Source organism: Physeter macrocephalus, chromosome 4 (genome assembly GCF_002837175.3).
Source record: "Physeter macrocephalus isolate SW-GA chromosome 4, ASM283717v5, whole genome shotgun sequence".
In the NCBI taxonomy this organism is placed as follows: domain Eukaryota; kingdom Metazoa; phylum Chordata; class Mammalia; order Artiodactyla; family Physeteridae; genus Physeter; species Physeter macrocephalus.
Genome location: NC_041217.1, coordinates 50404887 through 50422095, shown reverse-complemented (window position 1 = coordinate 50422095; position 17209 = coordinate 50404887). Strand labels below are relative to the sequence as shown.

At 36.3% G+C, this 17209-nt stretch overlaps 1 protein-coding gene across 1 annotated transcript in view; it reads right to left on the bottom strand.

Annotated features, from left to right (window-relative positions):
* The window catches only part of CEP350 (centrosomal protein 350), a 145571-nt gene that overhangs the window by 20940 nt on the left and 107422 nt on the right, over positions 1–17209 (bottom strand). Inside the window, exons 31-35 of the mRNA XM_055084187.1 lie at positions 14940–15151; positions 11101–11245; positions 6264–6424; positions 3294–3430; positions 487–569 (exon numbers count right to left, since the gene is read on the bottom strand). Coding sequence (XP_054940162.1) covers positions 487–569; positions 3294–3430; positions 6264–6424; positions 11101–11245; positions 14940–15151 — 738 coding nt within the window. The remainder of the gene's footprint in view (positions 1–486; positions 570–3293; positions 3431–6263; positions 6425–11100; positions 11246–14939; positions 15152–17209) is intronic.

Below are 17209 nucleotides of genomic sequence, written 5' to 3'. Positions count from 1 at the left end.
AGTTTTGAATTCAAATCTCTGTTTTGTCATTGTTACTAGGTAGGCTTTTTCATGTCTCAGTTTTATTTCCTCATTGAATTACACTTTATTTTCAATAGTTCTTAAGTTTCTTTGGATTAAATTGAAAAAAAATGTATGTAACTACTTACACTGAGAAACAGCACAGGCTGAAAATATATATAATCAGATACAAAATCTGATTAAGGGAGAATTTAGATACTGATGATATACTCACAGCCATTTTAGGTTAATGTCTTTATGCCTCAGTTTTCATCAGTTATTGGGACAATAAAGACTGATTCACATAATTTAGGCATAACCAACAAATCACTTTAAAATATAAAAGTAACTTAAAATATTAAATAATCTATTATCTTTAAGAAATTCATTTTTTAACCAAAAAGCTGTAGAGATGGAATTTTGTAGGCACTTGTATAATCCCTAGTCTATGTAGATACTATGTGATTATTTTTTCTAGTTACATACCAACATGTTCAGCAATAGACTCCAGGGATCCTCTGGAACGTTCTGACTCTGTCAGTGATTTCCAATTCTTTGCTGTTTCAGATCTGAAGTAGAAAAATTAATAAACAGAAATAAATGTATTGCTGATACTGTAATAACTGGTAACAAAAAGCAGTCAATTCTTAAGACAACTGCTTCTTTTTTCTTCTTTGCAGGAAGTATTCCAACCTTTGCCACTTCCACCAAGTCTATTTGTGGCCTTCATCACACTCAGTAGACGATCTTGCCTCTTTTAATGAGAGAAACAGAGGCCATCAGCATGACCCTTCTTATCTTCAACCTTTTTACCTACAAATTTATCTATATTCACAGCCATCCCAACTGCCTTTCCTCCTGTCTGCAAGGAAGAAAAAGGTGTATCTCTCACACTTGTTCAAACTTCTTTCTGCCCCAAATCCCATACATTTCCACAGCCTCATTAATGGTATTCCTCAACTGTCCATTCTTTTTCCTACAATCTTTAGTCCTTCAATCTGGTGATTTTTTCCCACTCAGCTTATATGTATGCCTCAAGCCTCAAAAAAATCCCACCCCCCCAATCTATTTTTTTCCTTGGTTTTAAAAATTTTTATTTTATATTGGACTGTAGTTGACTTACAATGTTGTGTTAGTTTCAGGTATACAGCAAAGTGATTCAGTTATACATATATCTATTCTTTTTAAAATTCTTTTCCCGTTTAGGTTGTTACAGAATACTAAGCAGACTTCTCCCCCTCAATTCTTTATTCCTCTACCTGGTGCTACTGTCCTCTTTCATGCTTTAAGTTGACATTCACCATCTTCACTTTCTTGCTTTCTTTTTATTTGCTAAGTCATAATATTTGGCTTCTACTCCTACTTCTTTATAACCCCCTTAAATGTTGCTATTTTATCATAATTAGTACTTGGCTCCCTTTTATTCTCTCTGATTTTGCATACCTTTTTCACCCAAATGTTCACCCAAATGTTGTTATATTTATAGCTTCAACCACCATCTATATGCTGATCACCCCAAATTAAAAAGCTAACATCTTTCCTGGATAATTCCACTTAGATGAACTACAGGTACCTCAAATTTAACATTTTAAAACCAAAGACATAAGACTCCCACCGAAGAACACCTGATTTTCCATTTAGGTTAGTGGAACTTTGACCCAACAAACTACTATTTAAGAGAAACACAGGAGTCATCCAGCTTTTCCCTGCTTCCCTATCTAGCACTTTAATTTGTTAAGTATACTTCTTAAAAATTCTCAAAATCTATCTCCTATTCTCTATTCTTATTAGAGTGGATTATCTGAGGGCTGGCTTAGACTACTGTTATCCCTGCTTCTAAACTTACCCCTTTCTATCTTTCCTTCATATTGTAGTCAGAAAGATTTCTCTAAATAGAAATCTGATTCTACCATTCTCTGGTTAATAAAACTATAAAACCATTCAATGGATTGTAGAAATTAAAACTTATAAAGGAAAAATGTGTAAGTAACAAAAGTACACACAAAATCTAAGCATAAAAAATCCTAGATGGAAATATATCTAATTGTTGACATTTGTTGTTTTGGGATAGTTAGGTACGATACGATTAAAACTTTTTTCTTTTTACCACTTCCCTTAATATTCTAGTAGCAATAATAATAACAACTAATACATAGTGCTAATTGTGTGCTAGGCCCTGTTCTAAGTTAAGTCTTTTAACTCTCATAACAAGTTTATTACTCAGGTGTTGGTATAGGGATCTAAATCCCTATTACAAAATTGAAGCACAGACAGGTTAAATAACTTGCCCCAAATTAAAAAGCTAGCTGGGACTGGAGTCAGGATTCAAACCCAGGTAATGCTAAATTAATTGTAATGAGCCTCTATAACACTTCTAAAAAACAAGAAATATCCTAAAATATGCTTTTTAAAAAATTTTAACAGTGTCACATCTTCTAAAAAAGTAAATTAGAAACTACTAAGAATGCGTGAGTACAAGGTTATCACAATTTGTTTTTTTATTTTTCCAGTCTCTTCTCCTAACTCCAGCTACATCCTATGACGTTCAGCTTCCATGATATGCCAAGCTCTCTGTTGCTTCTGGTCACTCATGAGTGCCCTTCTCTCTGAAATATCCCCTATTTCTCAGTCCCACTTACCTATATAACCTCTACTCACTCAAAATTTAGTTTAAATATTACTACCTGACTTTCTTATATACCACATTATATATTCTAATAGTGCTACTTTGCATCTTCTGTATTTGTATTCACTGATTGCATAATATTCTATCCTTGGAAAGAACCATCATTTACTGGGCTATTCACCAGTTCTGGACATAAAGGTTGCTTCCAGTGTTTATGTTATAAACATAATATAAAAGATGTTATGATAAACATATTCATGAAAATAGATATTTTTGATAGCCCATATTTTCTCAAGCTAGATTTTCAGAAGTGCAATTATTGAGTCAAAAGTTACAGATTGTTTTTGACTTTTGAAACATTGCCAAATTGTTTTCCAAAACAACTATACCAACTTACGATGCTATAATAGCAATGCTGGAGAGCACTATTTTTACAGCTCCCATCAGATTTCAGGATTCAAAATATATTTTAAAATCTGTATCTTATTATAAATTTTATTTGTGATTATATCATAAATAACAAATTTACTTTAGTGAAACTGAAAATATAAACCAATATTTTCACTTCTACAATTTCAGTTACTTAAAAGATAGCTTCTACTCAAAATCTTTCCTTATTCCTTTCTCAAACAAGGCAGAATATAGGTTAGTTATCAAAAATTTCTACCTGTGTAGTGGAAGGGGCTTGATCTTGGGTTTTTCAGAAGCTGAGGAGAGCATTTTAATCTGAGGCTTGGCTGTTGGTGATGTTTCCAAATCTCGGCTAAGCTCGGCTTCAGTTTTCTTAATGAATTCATCATATGACTAAGTTGAGAAAAATCAAAGAAGTCACTACACAGAATTTTTTAAACTATCTTAAATTATAAAACAGTATATTTTATGGTAAAATATTCAAACTGTAAAAAAGATATAAAATTCTTTCTCCCTGCATCAGTATTATTTCCCAGAGTTCTAAAATCAGTTACTTGTATAGCCTTCTTGAAATAGTCTATGTATAAGCAAGCTGTATAACTGTAATACTAATATTAGGAAATGACAGTCTCAGTCTACAGAAGTTTAATACTTTTGAAGCAAGAGTTCAGGCCCTGCCACATTAAAAAAGTTATTTAGCTAATTATATAATTATTCTTTAAAGTATGTCTTAATACTTTCCTGGTATTTTTAAGAAGTTTAGCCATTACACTAAGTTTCAATGGCAGTAAGCTTCTTAAGGGGTGAGCACTTCAGGAATACAAATCTCAAGGAAAGAGAAGGGAGTGATTGGGAGTATGATAGTATAGAATTGCAAAAATATTTCTTAGTCATTAGCCATTCTGTAAACAAAACTTCACTAATTTATAATTCTAACTTGAATGAAATCTAAGGGAAGCCCTCCTTCTATTAAAAAAACCTCCTCAGTTTTCTAGGCTAAAATTAATCCCTACTTTTACATTTCTCACATTTAAGACTACAGCTGTTTTGCTCAACACGATATGTCCAGTACCTACTCACAGTGTCTGGCTCAAAGGAGGCTGAGTAAATGAGCAGATGGATGTTTGTCAACTGCTACAGTCCCCTAAAACTTAGGCTAAAATCACTATTTTTATAACTATCACCGTCTATGTTACCTTCCTCTGAACTGTCAATGTTTTGATAAACATTGGTATTAAACATATACTACAGCTAGATGATTTGGCTAGCTAGGTATACATAAGGACAATGATTTCTCAGATCTGAAAGCTATACTTATATGAGTGTAGTTCATTTATTAAATATGTGATCAAATAAAATCCAAAAGTTTTTTTTTCATACGAACTGCTATGTATTATATATTTCCCTATCATATACTATAATTGTAAAATCTAAATACAGAACTTTCTTTTGCCTTTATTTAAACCGTTTAATAGAATGCTGAATGAGATGGATCTTTTGTATCCTTCTCTAGATATCGTTCCGGGTGACATACATATTAATGAACTTTTTGGGCAATGCCATTCAATCTAACAGTATTTCATTTAGCTTTCAATGGCTCTGCATGACCTATAGCAGTACTTTTAAATCCTGGGCCCCACCCTAGACCAGTTAAATCAAAATCTCTGGGAGTGAACCTGGATATTTGTATTTTTCAAAAAATCTCCTCAGTTAATTCTAATGTATAGTCAGGTTGAACAGTACAGACCTATATAGGATGAAGTCCAAACTTATCAGTCTGGTTTCTAAGGCCCTGAACATGATCTTTATTTTTAAATTTTGTTCCTCACTACTTTCCAACATGAACTTCTCAGCATGGCCACTGAATCTTAACCACTTTTTCTTACTTCTAAACATATGTGCAAGTTACAATTCCCATTCCCATCTCTGTATTGTGTGCCTGTGTAAATGTCTATCTTCTCCAGATCTGTTAGCAGGTCTATTTTCTATGTGGAAGATAATGTAGTGTAACAGCAGGGGCACAGAATTTGGAATTCGAGCTAGATTAAAATCCTAGTTTTAACACATGTGAACTGTGTGTCTCTGGATATCATTAATCTCACTAAAACTTAGTTTCCTCATCTGTAAAAGAGGGATAGTAATATCCACACCTTGTTACTTTGAGGATAAAATGAAAAATATGTGTAAAGTAATTAGCTGAGTTTCCAGCACATAAATAGGGACCTGATTAATTAATGTAGGAGGACAAATGTTTGGTGTTACCACACAAGGATGATTAAAAGAACAGAAATTCTGGCTAAACATAGCAAAGAGCTTTCTAACACTTAGAGCACCTAGAGTCCAACTGAAGAAACCAACTGCCTTGAAAACGTGAAATTTGCTATTACTGAAAGTGTCTGGATAGAAGCTGAATGATCTTCTCAGGTCAGGCCATGAGAAGGGATTCTTATGATGAGCAGGAAGTTCAGACCGGTTCTATAATGAATGTGGTGTTTAGGAACACTAGGCTGGCAGAATGCATGTAAACTATAGGAAAGCGACCAGAGGCAGGGACATTTAAGAGGCTATGTAGACAACAGAGGCAAGAGGACATAAGGACCCCAAATAGCTTGATGGCAGTAGGAATGGAAAGGGACAAGCAAGAAGATTTATGAAAAAAGTATCAATGGGATCTGGTGACTGAATGGATGGGAGAAAACAGAATGAGGAAGACATAAAAACTAGGTTTCCAGACTGGGGTAGAATCAGGAAAGGTTGCTAGAGTTAAGGAAAGTCAAGTTTAGAGTTATTATTTAGGAGCCATTCAAACAGTACGAACAGTCATACTGATAAGTCGTGTGGCATGAAATACCACTCTGCTTTAAAAAAAAAAAAAATGCAGTAACAGTTCCAATAGCTAGGATTATTTATCTAATGGTTCTTTGCTTTAGAGGACATGGATATCAATTTTTCTTTCATAGGCCTAATCTTTCTTCTTTAGAAAAGAACTTATTTTAATACTTTTACTATTTACTTTAATACCTGATATTATAATATTTAACATTTTAATTTAATATTTAATTTAATCTTTCAAACGAGTTTGTTCAGATTTTTTTTAAGTTAGGTTAAAATGTGGTACAAAATTAATATTGAAAAATTCTAATCCATTACTTTATTAACAACACTAAAAACAGGGTTCACATTTACATTAGCCTTGAAATTAAACCCCTTTCTTCTTATGTCTAACCTCCAACTGTTTGATTAGACTGGCTTCTTGGGCTTTCAGTCTTTCCTTTTGCCTTTTTTTCTGTTCCTTCTTCAGTTGGTCCACAACTGATTTTCTTTTCCGCAGCTCATCCTTCAGGGCTCTGATCCTACCTTCAATGTCACTCTGGTCAGATGTAGTTTCTAAAAGAGATAAAGAATCTTTTTATTTAACTTAAAAATAGGTTAACTCAGTAACTATTAATAAAAAGCACCAATGTAAAGTCAATCTAACATTTAAAATTTGAGCTTCAGAAAAAAATTATTAGTGATTTGCATCCTTTCTTTTCCACTAAATCTCTATGGGGAGGGGGGATGTCTTCCTATTTGTTTTCACTTTCTAACTGCACTATTTGAAACTGCAAATAAATCTCAAGGTACCCTGTTCTTGATAAGATAAGCAGCTGGAAGTTGAAAAACTTTTGGTTAGTGAACTTTGGACATTCTGCAAGTATTTCGTTCCTGGTGACAAGACAGCCATATTTAACTGTACTTCCTCTTGGTTATTAATAGTAGTTTGATAGTTTTTAAGTCATATTAAAATCAAAGTGGAATTTTACCATTTTAAATTGATTGTGAGTCATCAGCTGATGTCTTAACATCACATAAAAGGAGAGAGAAAAATTATAAAGAAATATGCTCTGTGGTAACCTTTCTTTGGAAGTTCTTTCTTTGGAAGTTCTTTGGAAGTTCTTAAAATATTTAAAAAAACCGAAATGAAACTAGTTAAATCTTATTTTCTTCCCAACAATTCAGACACATATTTACACACATACAAAGTAGATGTCCAGTCATAGCAAAATCATGAAAAAGACATTTCATTGTAAGTGTCATGCATAGCTTATAAAAATAAGTATCATTTAAAAACAGTTTATTTCACTACACATGGAAATTACATAGAAAAGAAAGAAAAAAGACTCTTCCTCACACCTCCTCCCTGAATCACACAATGGTGTCATTTAATGAGTGAGACATTTAATAGTCTTATAAGAGAAATACTATTGTATGCAAATCTGAAGACTCAGATGTACATTACAACATTACATCATAAACAATCAGGTTTTTTCAAGCACTTCAGATTAAACTGCATAGAACTAGTCACAGAATTTATTTTAAAAAGATAATAGTCTTTTTTTGCAATGTGATCTAAATATCTGGATTACAAATAATGACATCTAAGTTCCTGCCACTTTTATGTCCTGACTTAAGGTATACTAGGAAGTTATATCCATCTTATACCAGTAGTGGCATCAGACTGAGCCCTTAGCATGGGTGAAGTTTACTACTTAGTGATCAACACTCATAAAATGAAGTAACAATAAAGGCCATTTTCAAGTCAGGATCTATTACTAGTAATCGCTAAGGTGTCTGACACTTAACGATTTCTAGAATTGATGTGAAAATTAAATAAGGTATATAAAGCATGTAGCACAGTACCTAGACTACTATTACAGCTCAGTAAATGGTGGTAGTATTAGCACACATAAAACACTTTTATGTAGCCATATTTTATGTAACATATTTTTTGGTTTAAAACTAAAAAAGGTGGTAGAGATGAGATAGCAACTGAATATCCTGCTCATGCTTTCTTTTAATTTCTGAAGAAAATAATCAATTGGTTTCAGGGTTAAAAGACTCTGAACCTTAGTGGTAAGCTTTACAGTGATTTAACTGATGATTCTAGTACAATAATTGGGGGTAGGACTGTAGGCTGGGCAAAAAATTATAATCTTTCTAAAATGAAGTATAAACCCATATCTTTGCATCTTCTAAAGCTGTGCATTCTTTTAACTGTGTATTCTTTATGTGCTTCCAAAACTTGAGATGTTACTTTGATAAAATTTTATAGGAGACTACTATACTCCCACAGACTTAGTTTCAACTCTGCCCCCAAAATGTTTATTTTAAATGAATATATTTTTTAAATTGGATATGTCAACAGTGATTTTTTAAAATAAAAATATCTTGGGGCTTCCCTGGTGGCACAGTGGTTGAGAATCTGCCTGCCAATGCAGGGGACACAGGTTCGAGCCCTGGTCTGGGAAGATCCCACGTGCCGCGGAGCAACTGGGCCCGTGAGCCATGGCCGCTGGCCGTGAGCCACAGTTGCTGAGCCTGCGCGTCTGGAGCCTGTGCTCCGCAACAACAGAGGCCGAGGCTGCGATAGTGAGAGGCCCGCGCACCGCGATGAAGAGTGGCCCCCAATCGCCGCAACTAGAGAAAGCCCTCGCACAGAAACGAAGACCCAACACAGCCAAAAATAAATAAATAAATTTTTAAAAAAATAAATAAAAATAAAAATAAAAATATCTTTATCATCTATGATTGTGAAGATTTAATAGCAGATGATGAGAAACTTCAAGTTTTAGATGAAAGACCTTGGGAAATGTTTTTAAGTACTAAAGAAACCAAAATCCTACAAATGAAGGGTAGAGATTAAGTAAAAGTCTATGAGAGTGAATGGGAATACATTTTATATATGTCCAAATCTAGTATTACAACAGTGTTTATCATCAGTAACATCTAAGAGAATCTCTATAATTTTTTTTTAATCCAAGCAACTTTCTAGATGAATGTATTGTCTTTATGAAATTCTCTCCTACAGGGTTTTTTGGAAGGTAAGGGGACAGGGGAAGTGGCAGGTAAATGATACTTCAGTTTGTTGAAACACATCAAGACAGAATAAGCAGATGGACAGAACAACTCAATCAAAAATTAAGTTTGATTATCTGACACATGCTGACTGTATTAATTTGGTTGATAACAAACTCTCCATCACTTAAGTGAGAAAGGTATTATATAACTCCACTACATTAAAATTTACCACTTCCATAAATACTGCACATAAATGATGTCATCATGAAAAGGCAGACGGCATTATAGTTGAAAAATCTCAGAGCTGTTTTTCTAAAGCTGTTCTTGCTTAAATATGTTTTACCAATAAAACAGTATCTTATAAATATTATCATTAATCCTTGTTGCATAACTCATGCAAGGATGGTTAAGATATTATTCCATTGCTACAGATAGAAAAGATTAATATGGGAAGGAAACTTAAAGAGAGTCACAGTATGTAACAGAGCCATGATGAGAATCCATATTTCCAAGTATCAAGTTTAGGTCCAATGACATATTATTCTACTGGCAGTAACTTTTCACCAGAGTACATGAAAGCAAATATATAAAAATGCTAATCACTTGCAACAGATAAATATGACAGACAGGGACTTCCCTGGTGGTCCAGTGGTAAAGAATCTGCCTTGCAATGCAGGGGACGTGGGTTCGATCCCTGGTCAGGGAACTAAGATCCCACATGCCACAGGGCAACTAAGCTTGCGTGCCACAACTACTGAGCTCACGTGCCTCAACTAGAGCCCGCGTGCCGCCAACTACAGAGCCTACACGCTCTGGAACCTGTGCGCCACAACTAGAGAAGAGAAAACCTGCATGCCACAACTAGAGAAGAGAAAACCTGCACGCCACAACTAGAGAGAAACTTGCACGCCACAACTAGAGAGAAGCCCACGCACCACAATGAAGATCCCACATGCCTCAACAAAGATCCTGCGTGCCGCAACTAAGACCTGACACAGCCAAAAATAAATACAATAAACAATAAATAAATCTTAAAAAAAAAACAATTTAAATATGACAGACAACATTCTTCAACTTTAATTACTGGCTTGATCCAGTAATTCCATTTCTAAGAATTTATTCCTACTGAAATATTCAACAGGGATCTATATAAATGAAGATGTTCATTACAGCATTATTTGAAATATTGAAAAATTTGAGAAAACCTACACGACTATCACTAGGGAAATGGTTAAATAAATTATGGTATACCTACCCTTTGAAATATTATGCAGTTATTCAAAGAATAAAGGAGATCTACAAATATGAGCATGGGGAAAAAACCCATGATTTATTACTGTTTAAAACATGGAAAACAAAGGGGGTACAGAATAGAATAAAGATCAAAAAATGAATAGTATTTTTCACTTTTCCTTTACTAAATGTCTACTCTCTAAAGAAAACTGAAAATGAACTCAAAAGACATACACTCAATATGGTATTAATCTTCTTCAGAATCCTACATAAACCAAGTATTGTCTGTCTAGATATGCCTCCCACGATCAACTCCTTGAATCAAGTCTTCTAGAGTAAAGGCTGTTTATTCTTCCGTAATCTATATGCCACAGAGATTTACAGTATGATAGAGGTTATGGGAAAATAGATAATGCTCCCCACTGCCATGTGCAGTCTCTTCTCTACTCTTCCTCCCTTGAGTCTTATGCTATCCTGCTCTACCACCTCCTATTTCTCCTCACTGTCATCATTAAATCATTCAAGAAACATTTAATAAATACCTACTATGTGCAATGCAAAGTACCTGCTAAGGCTTGGTTCTACAACTGTTAAAACAGGACTCTCCTTTGCAGAAGTCTATATTCTAGTAGGGGAAACCTGCTGGGTAAAGTTTGATTACAATTTATGTGTTACCTGGTATAACAAGTTGAAGAGCAGAGCACCATGGGAACACATAAGCAGTGCCTGACACACACCAAAAATTCAAAAAATGTGTGATGAATAAATGACTATTAACATCCAAGAATATAACAATTTATCATAGTTGGTGTAATTAGGGATATAATTATCAATGAAAAGCAAAGAATTATGCGATTTAGTCTTGGCAAGAAAAAAGTCTTCACAAATGAAACAAAGAATAACATTTTACCAGCCATATAGTTAGACAAAGCTTATTAAAGAGGAATTCAAATATAGTGCAAAGAAAACTAACTCCGCCTTGTTAGTCTTACCTGACTGTGTCATAGATAATGACTCATCTGACCAACTATAACAGTGTTGATGGGACTTGACGGGTAGACGACATTGTCCTCCAGTTCTGTGACTTCCTTTGCTAGACTCCTGCTTTGACACAGATGTGCAGCTTTTAGGAGGTGACTGTTCAAACAGAAAATCAAATGGGAACTGTTTTGTGATACAGTTGTAAAATTCTATTTAAAATTCAAGATATGAACCAGTTGAAGATAATATTTACAAAGAGTTTTAAATAACTTTATGAAATAAAAAGTGAAAAAAGTTTGTAAAGGAAGATCCTGTCTGTTCCATTCCAACCTCCCTCCTTTTAAAAAAAATTAATAAGCTTTATTTTTTATTTTTTTTTTTTTTTTTGCGGTACGCGGGCCTCTCACTGTTGTGGCCTCTCCCGTTGCGGAGCACAGGCTCCGGACGCGCAGGCTCAGCGGCCATGGCTCACGGGCCCAGCCGCTCCGTGGCATGTGGGATCTTCCCGGACCGGGGCACGAACCCGTGTCCCCTGCATCGGCAGGCGGACTCTCAACCACTGCACCACCAGGGAAGCCCAATCTTGACTTTTTTAAAGGTACAGAAAAAAGTTATAAAAAAAGCATGTTTTAAAAAAATGTTTATTATAACTATGAGTGGCTACTGAATCAGTGATATTTACCCCCTTATTTGTTTTAACTTTAAAAATACTAAATATGGGGGTGCAGATATCTCTTTGACATAGTAATTTCACTTCCTTCAGATATATATCCAGAACTGAATTTGCTGGATCATACGGTAGGTCTTCATCAACAGATGAATGGATAAAGAAAATATGACATACACACACACACAAACACACACACATGCACACACACAAATACTATTCAGCCATTAAAAAAACCAAACAGGACTTCCTTGGTGGTGCAGTGGTTAAGAATGCGCCTGCCAATGCAGGAGACACGGGTTCGAGCCCTGGTCCGGGAAGATCCCACATGCTGTGGAGCAACTAAGCCCGGGCGCCACAACTCCTGAGCCTGCGCTCTAGAGCCCGCAAACCACAACTACTGAAGCCCTCATGCCTAGAGCCCGTGCTCCGCAACAAGAGAAGCCACTGCAATGGGAAGCCCACGCACCACAACGAAGAGGAGACCCTGCTTGCTGCAACTAGAGAAAGCCCACGTACAGCAACAAAGACCCAACACAGCCAAAAATAAATAAATAAATTAAAAACAAACAGCACCAGCTTTTTTTTTTTTTTGCGGTACACGGACCTCTCACTGTTGTGGCCTCTCCCGTTGCGGAGCACAGGCTCCGGATGCGCAGGCGCAGAGGCCATGGCTCACGGGCCCAGCCGCTCCGCGGCATGTGGGATCTTCCCGGACCGGGGCACGAACCCGTGTCCCCTGCATTGGCAGGCGGACTCTCAACCACTGTGCCACCAGGGAAGCCCAGCACCAGCTTTTAAAAAACAAAACAAAACAAACAAACAAACAAACCAGAAATCCTGTCATTTGAGACAACATGGATGGATCTTGAGGGCACTGTACTAAGTGAAATTAAGTCAGAGAGAGAAAGACAAATACTAAATGATCTCACTTATATGTGGAATCTAAAAAAACCCAAACTCATAAAAAAAGAGATCAGACTTGTGGTCACCAGAGGTGGGGGTGGAGAGGTGGGGGAACTGGGTGAAGCTGGTCGAAAAGTATAAGCTTCCAGTTATAAGACATATAGGTACTGGGGATGTAATGTACAACATGCTGACTATAGTTAACACTGCTATATGGTATATTTGAAAGGTGCTAAAAGAGTAGATCCTAAAAGTTCTCATCACAAGGAAAAAAATTTTTTTGTCACTATATGAGGTGATGGATATTAACTAAACTTACTGTGGTAATCATTTCACAATATATGTATGTCAAGTTATTATGCTGTACACCTTTAACTCACACAGTGCTGTGTGTCAATTGTATGTCAATAAAACTGAAAAAAATTTAAATATACTAATGTACTACTTTTATGGAAGGAAAGAAGAAATGGAAGCGGGGAGGGAAGAAAAAGAGCATAAGAAGACTGCCCAAATGAGATTATTTATTACAAAGGGTGTAATTTCTACCTTGATATCAAGTGGAAGTGAGAATGTCTGATTTGATTCCTAGCTATCACCACTTCCTATCCCTGTGACTATGGGCAAGTTTCCTAGCCTGCTAAGCTTCAGAGTGGGGCTTAAAATCTAAAGAATTGTTGTGAGGATAATCTACATAAGGCATTCAGCACACTACCAGGCACTTGGTAAGTAAACACTCAAAAAATATTACTTTTTATTACAGAAGTGACTTTAAGACACACTGAATTTAGGTGGATTCTTTTTTTTAAACACAAAGAGGCTTTAACAATGTTTGTGTTCACTTATAATATTTAATATTGTTATGCTATAAAAAGAAACGAAATTGAACTATTTGTATTGAGGTGGATGGACCTAGAGTCTGTCATACAGAGTGAAGTAAGTCAGAAAGAGAAAAACAAATACCGTATGCTAACACATATATATGGAATCTAAAAAAAAAAAATGGTTCTGATGAACCCAGGGGCAGGACAGGAATAAAGACGCAGACGTAGAGAATGGACTTGAGGACATGGGGAGGGGGAAGGATAAGCTGGGTCGAAGTGAGAGAGTAGCACTGACATATATACACTTCCACACGTAAAAGAGATAGCTAGTGGGAAGCAGCTGCATAGCACAGGGAGATCAGCTCGGTGCTTTGTGACCACCTAGAAGGGTGGGCTAGGGAGGGTGGGAGGGAGATGCAAGCAGAAGGGGATATGGGGATATATGTATACATATAGCTGATTCACTTTGTTATACAGCAGATACTAACACAACACTGTAAAGCAATTATACTCCAATAAAGATGTTTAAAAAAAGGCATAAAAAAATAAAAATTAAAGAGAAAAGTGAAAAATAAAAAATAAACACAAATTCCCATCAAAAAAAATACTGTTATGCTAATCCCCTTGTACACTTTATAAAATCAAGTTTTAAAAGACAAGCAGTTGGGGCTTCCCTGGTGGCGCAGTGGTTGCGCGTCCGCCTGCCGATGCAGGGGAACCGGGTTCGCGCCCCGGTCTGGGAGGATCCCACATGCCGCGGAGCGGCTGGGCCCGTGAGCCATGGCCGCTGAGCCTGCGCGTCCGGAGCCTGTGCTCCGCCACGGGAGAGGCTGCAACAGAGGGAGGCCCGCGTATCACAAAAAAAAAAAAAAAAAAAAGACAAGCAGTTAAGTTTCTTTCTTAAGTTTTTACGAGATAGTTTTTTTTATTGAAGTAGAGAATTAAGGACAATGTGGAAAACCTTTTTATTCTAAAGTGAACATTATTCTAATTTAGAATATATATCCATTTCAGATCTGCCTTAAAGAGATGAAACCACTACTTTTAGTCTGATTAAGAGTTATAGAGCAGTCATTAATTAAATTATAGAAAAGGCACACTGGTGTGGTTTAAGGTCTTATTGTTTCTATTATATGACAAAACAGACTTTAATAAGAACTTGTATTGTCTCACATATTATCTTTATTAAAAACTTTAGAAGTTCCTATCCCCTAAATATTAAAAACTTCACAGCATATAATTTTATAACTGCCCCTAAATCTAAAATTCATATATTTATAAATCTTTAGGAGTCAAGGAAAAGCTTTATTTCTACTCAAATGTCATCTACTATATGTTACAGGTATGGGTGATAGTCAATGCTGTCCTTAACAGCAAGAATATAACTGTTAATAATATACCTTTCAGACAGGTTTTTTTCTAAAGAAGCTTAAGATATAAATATATATTAACTTACATGTTTACTAGGCGAGGTAGAAGATTCCAGTTCTTGTGAAAAAACCATTTCTTCAGTAAGTATACTGTGATCTGGACTCCCAGGCTGCTCCTGAACTATAGATTCAGATGGTATATATTCAACAGCAGGGCTGCCCAATTCTTCTGGAATAGAGCTTTCACTGTGTAGATGAGAGTAGGAAGGTATTGGAGATTCTGTTTCACTCACTATTTCTAGAAGACAGGGTGAAAACAAGAAAAAGTACACAACCTTGGTCAAGGGACATGTTCATCTGTTAAACGTCACATTTGTTTTTAGCATAATTTCACTAGTTGCATTTAGATATAATTCTTAATCCCACTACTTAGTGAATCACATTTACTATAATATACATTAGTCTAAGAATTTTGGCTGATGCAAACTGAGAGAAGATATCTGTAACATATAGTCAGCAATGATAATGACTGACAACCTGAATGTAAAGATGCACAGCAATTACAACTCATATATTCATTTAGAAATGGAATCAATCCAACCACTTTGGAAAGAAATTTGGGAGTATTTGGCAAGGATGAAAACACTCTATGATCTAGCAATTCCACTTCTAGGTATAAATCCTAGATAAATCTTGTATACATGCAGCAGGAAACATGTACATGGTTACTAGTAGTATTGTTATAATAGTCAAAAACTAAGTAAAATAAGTAAATTGTGATATATTCAGAAACTGAAATGCTACACAGCAATAAAAATGAATGAACTGCATGCACTGATGGAGATATATTATGAATTTTACTCAGCACTTTCAGAATTTGTAGCACTGCCTTGCCTCTGGAATTTCCTATCCATTATGGCCTCTCCTCTAAGAAAACAAATACTTTTGACACTTAACATAAAATTCCTGACATTATACTTGTCTAACGTTAAGAATGGACACTGCTTTCCTTCTTTATCACTATGGATATAATGTCCCACAAAGATTAGGTTATATCACACTTTGGGTCAATATTGATAACAATTGATATACTCAATTCCAAAAATACCACTGAAGACTTTGGGCCTGAAATCCATAAAATAAGTTTATTTAGCAAAAGAAACACCTATATCCCAAAGAATGTTTTACTTCAATAAACAAGGATGACCTAACATCTAAAAGCATTTCAGTTAAAAATTTTAAAAGATATATTTTTGGAGGGCAATTGCCCCGCCCACTTGGGCACAGGGAGCCTGTTGAGTTCCCAGGCCAGTCCCCTGTCCTCCAAAGTCCCCCTCCAGGCCATGTAGGTCCTTGGGGGCATAGGAGGGAAGGCAGGAAGATCAGGAAAGTCAGCGGGGAGGGGGCCTCCCAGACTGGAGGAGCAGGAGAGGACAGGATGGAGTGTGCCCCATGCTCTTGAGCCCTGGAAGCCTGTTGCACTCCCAGTGAGGTCCTCTGCCCTCTGAGACCAGGGGTGGGGGGCACGCCTGGGTCCCTTCTGTTCCTTGAGCCTAAGCCCCAACTGCCACAGCCCCCAGGGCCTTTTCCAGCCCTGTGGGTCCTGAGCATTGGCCCCGCCCATCACCCAAACCTCATCTTTGCTTAGGCCCCACCCTCCACAGCCAAGGCCTTCCTCCCCCGCCCCGCCCTTTTTTCTTTTCCCTCCTTTTTACTATTGTGGTACTGATATACCTTCCAGGTGTTGATTCATCTATATTTTTATTTTTATATTCTTCCTAACATATCTGTTTCCTAGTCTAACTTTATTTTTTACTTTGTTACTGTTCTTTTTTTTTTTTGCTGCCCCAGGCGGCTTGTGGGATCTTGGTTCACGAGCCCAGGGTCAGGCCTAAGCTCATGCGGTGGGAGATTTGAGTCCAAACCATTGAACTAACAGAGAACCTCAGACCCTAGGGAATATTCATCAGAGTGAGGTCTCACAGAGTTCCTCATCTCAGCATCAAGACCCAGCTCTACCCAACAGCCTACAAACTCCACTGTTGGAAGCCTCAGGCCAAACAACCATTAAGACAGGAACACAGTCCCACTCATTTAAAAAAAAAAAAAAAATGGAGACGGGAAGAAAATATGTCACAGATGAAGGAGCAAGGTAAAAACCTACAAAACCAAATAAATGAAGAGGAAACAGGCAATCTACCTGAAAAAGAATTCAGAGTAATGACAGTAAAGATGATCCAGAATCTCAGAAACAGAATGGAGGCACGGATTGAGAAAATACAAGAAATGTTTAACAAAGATCTAGAGGAACTAAAGAACAAACAGAGATGAACAACACAATAACTGAAATAAAAAA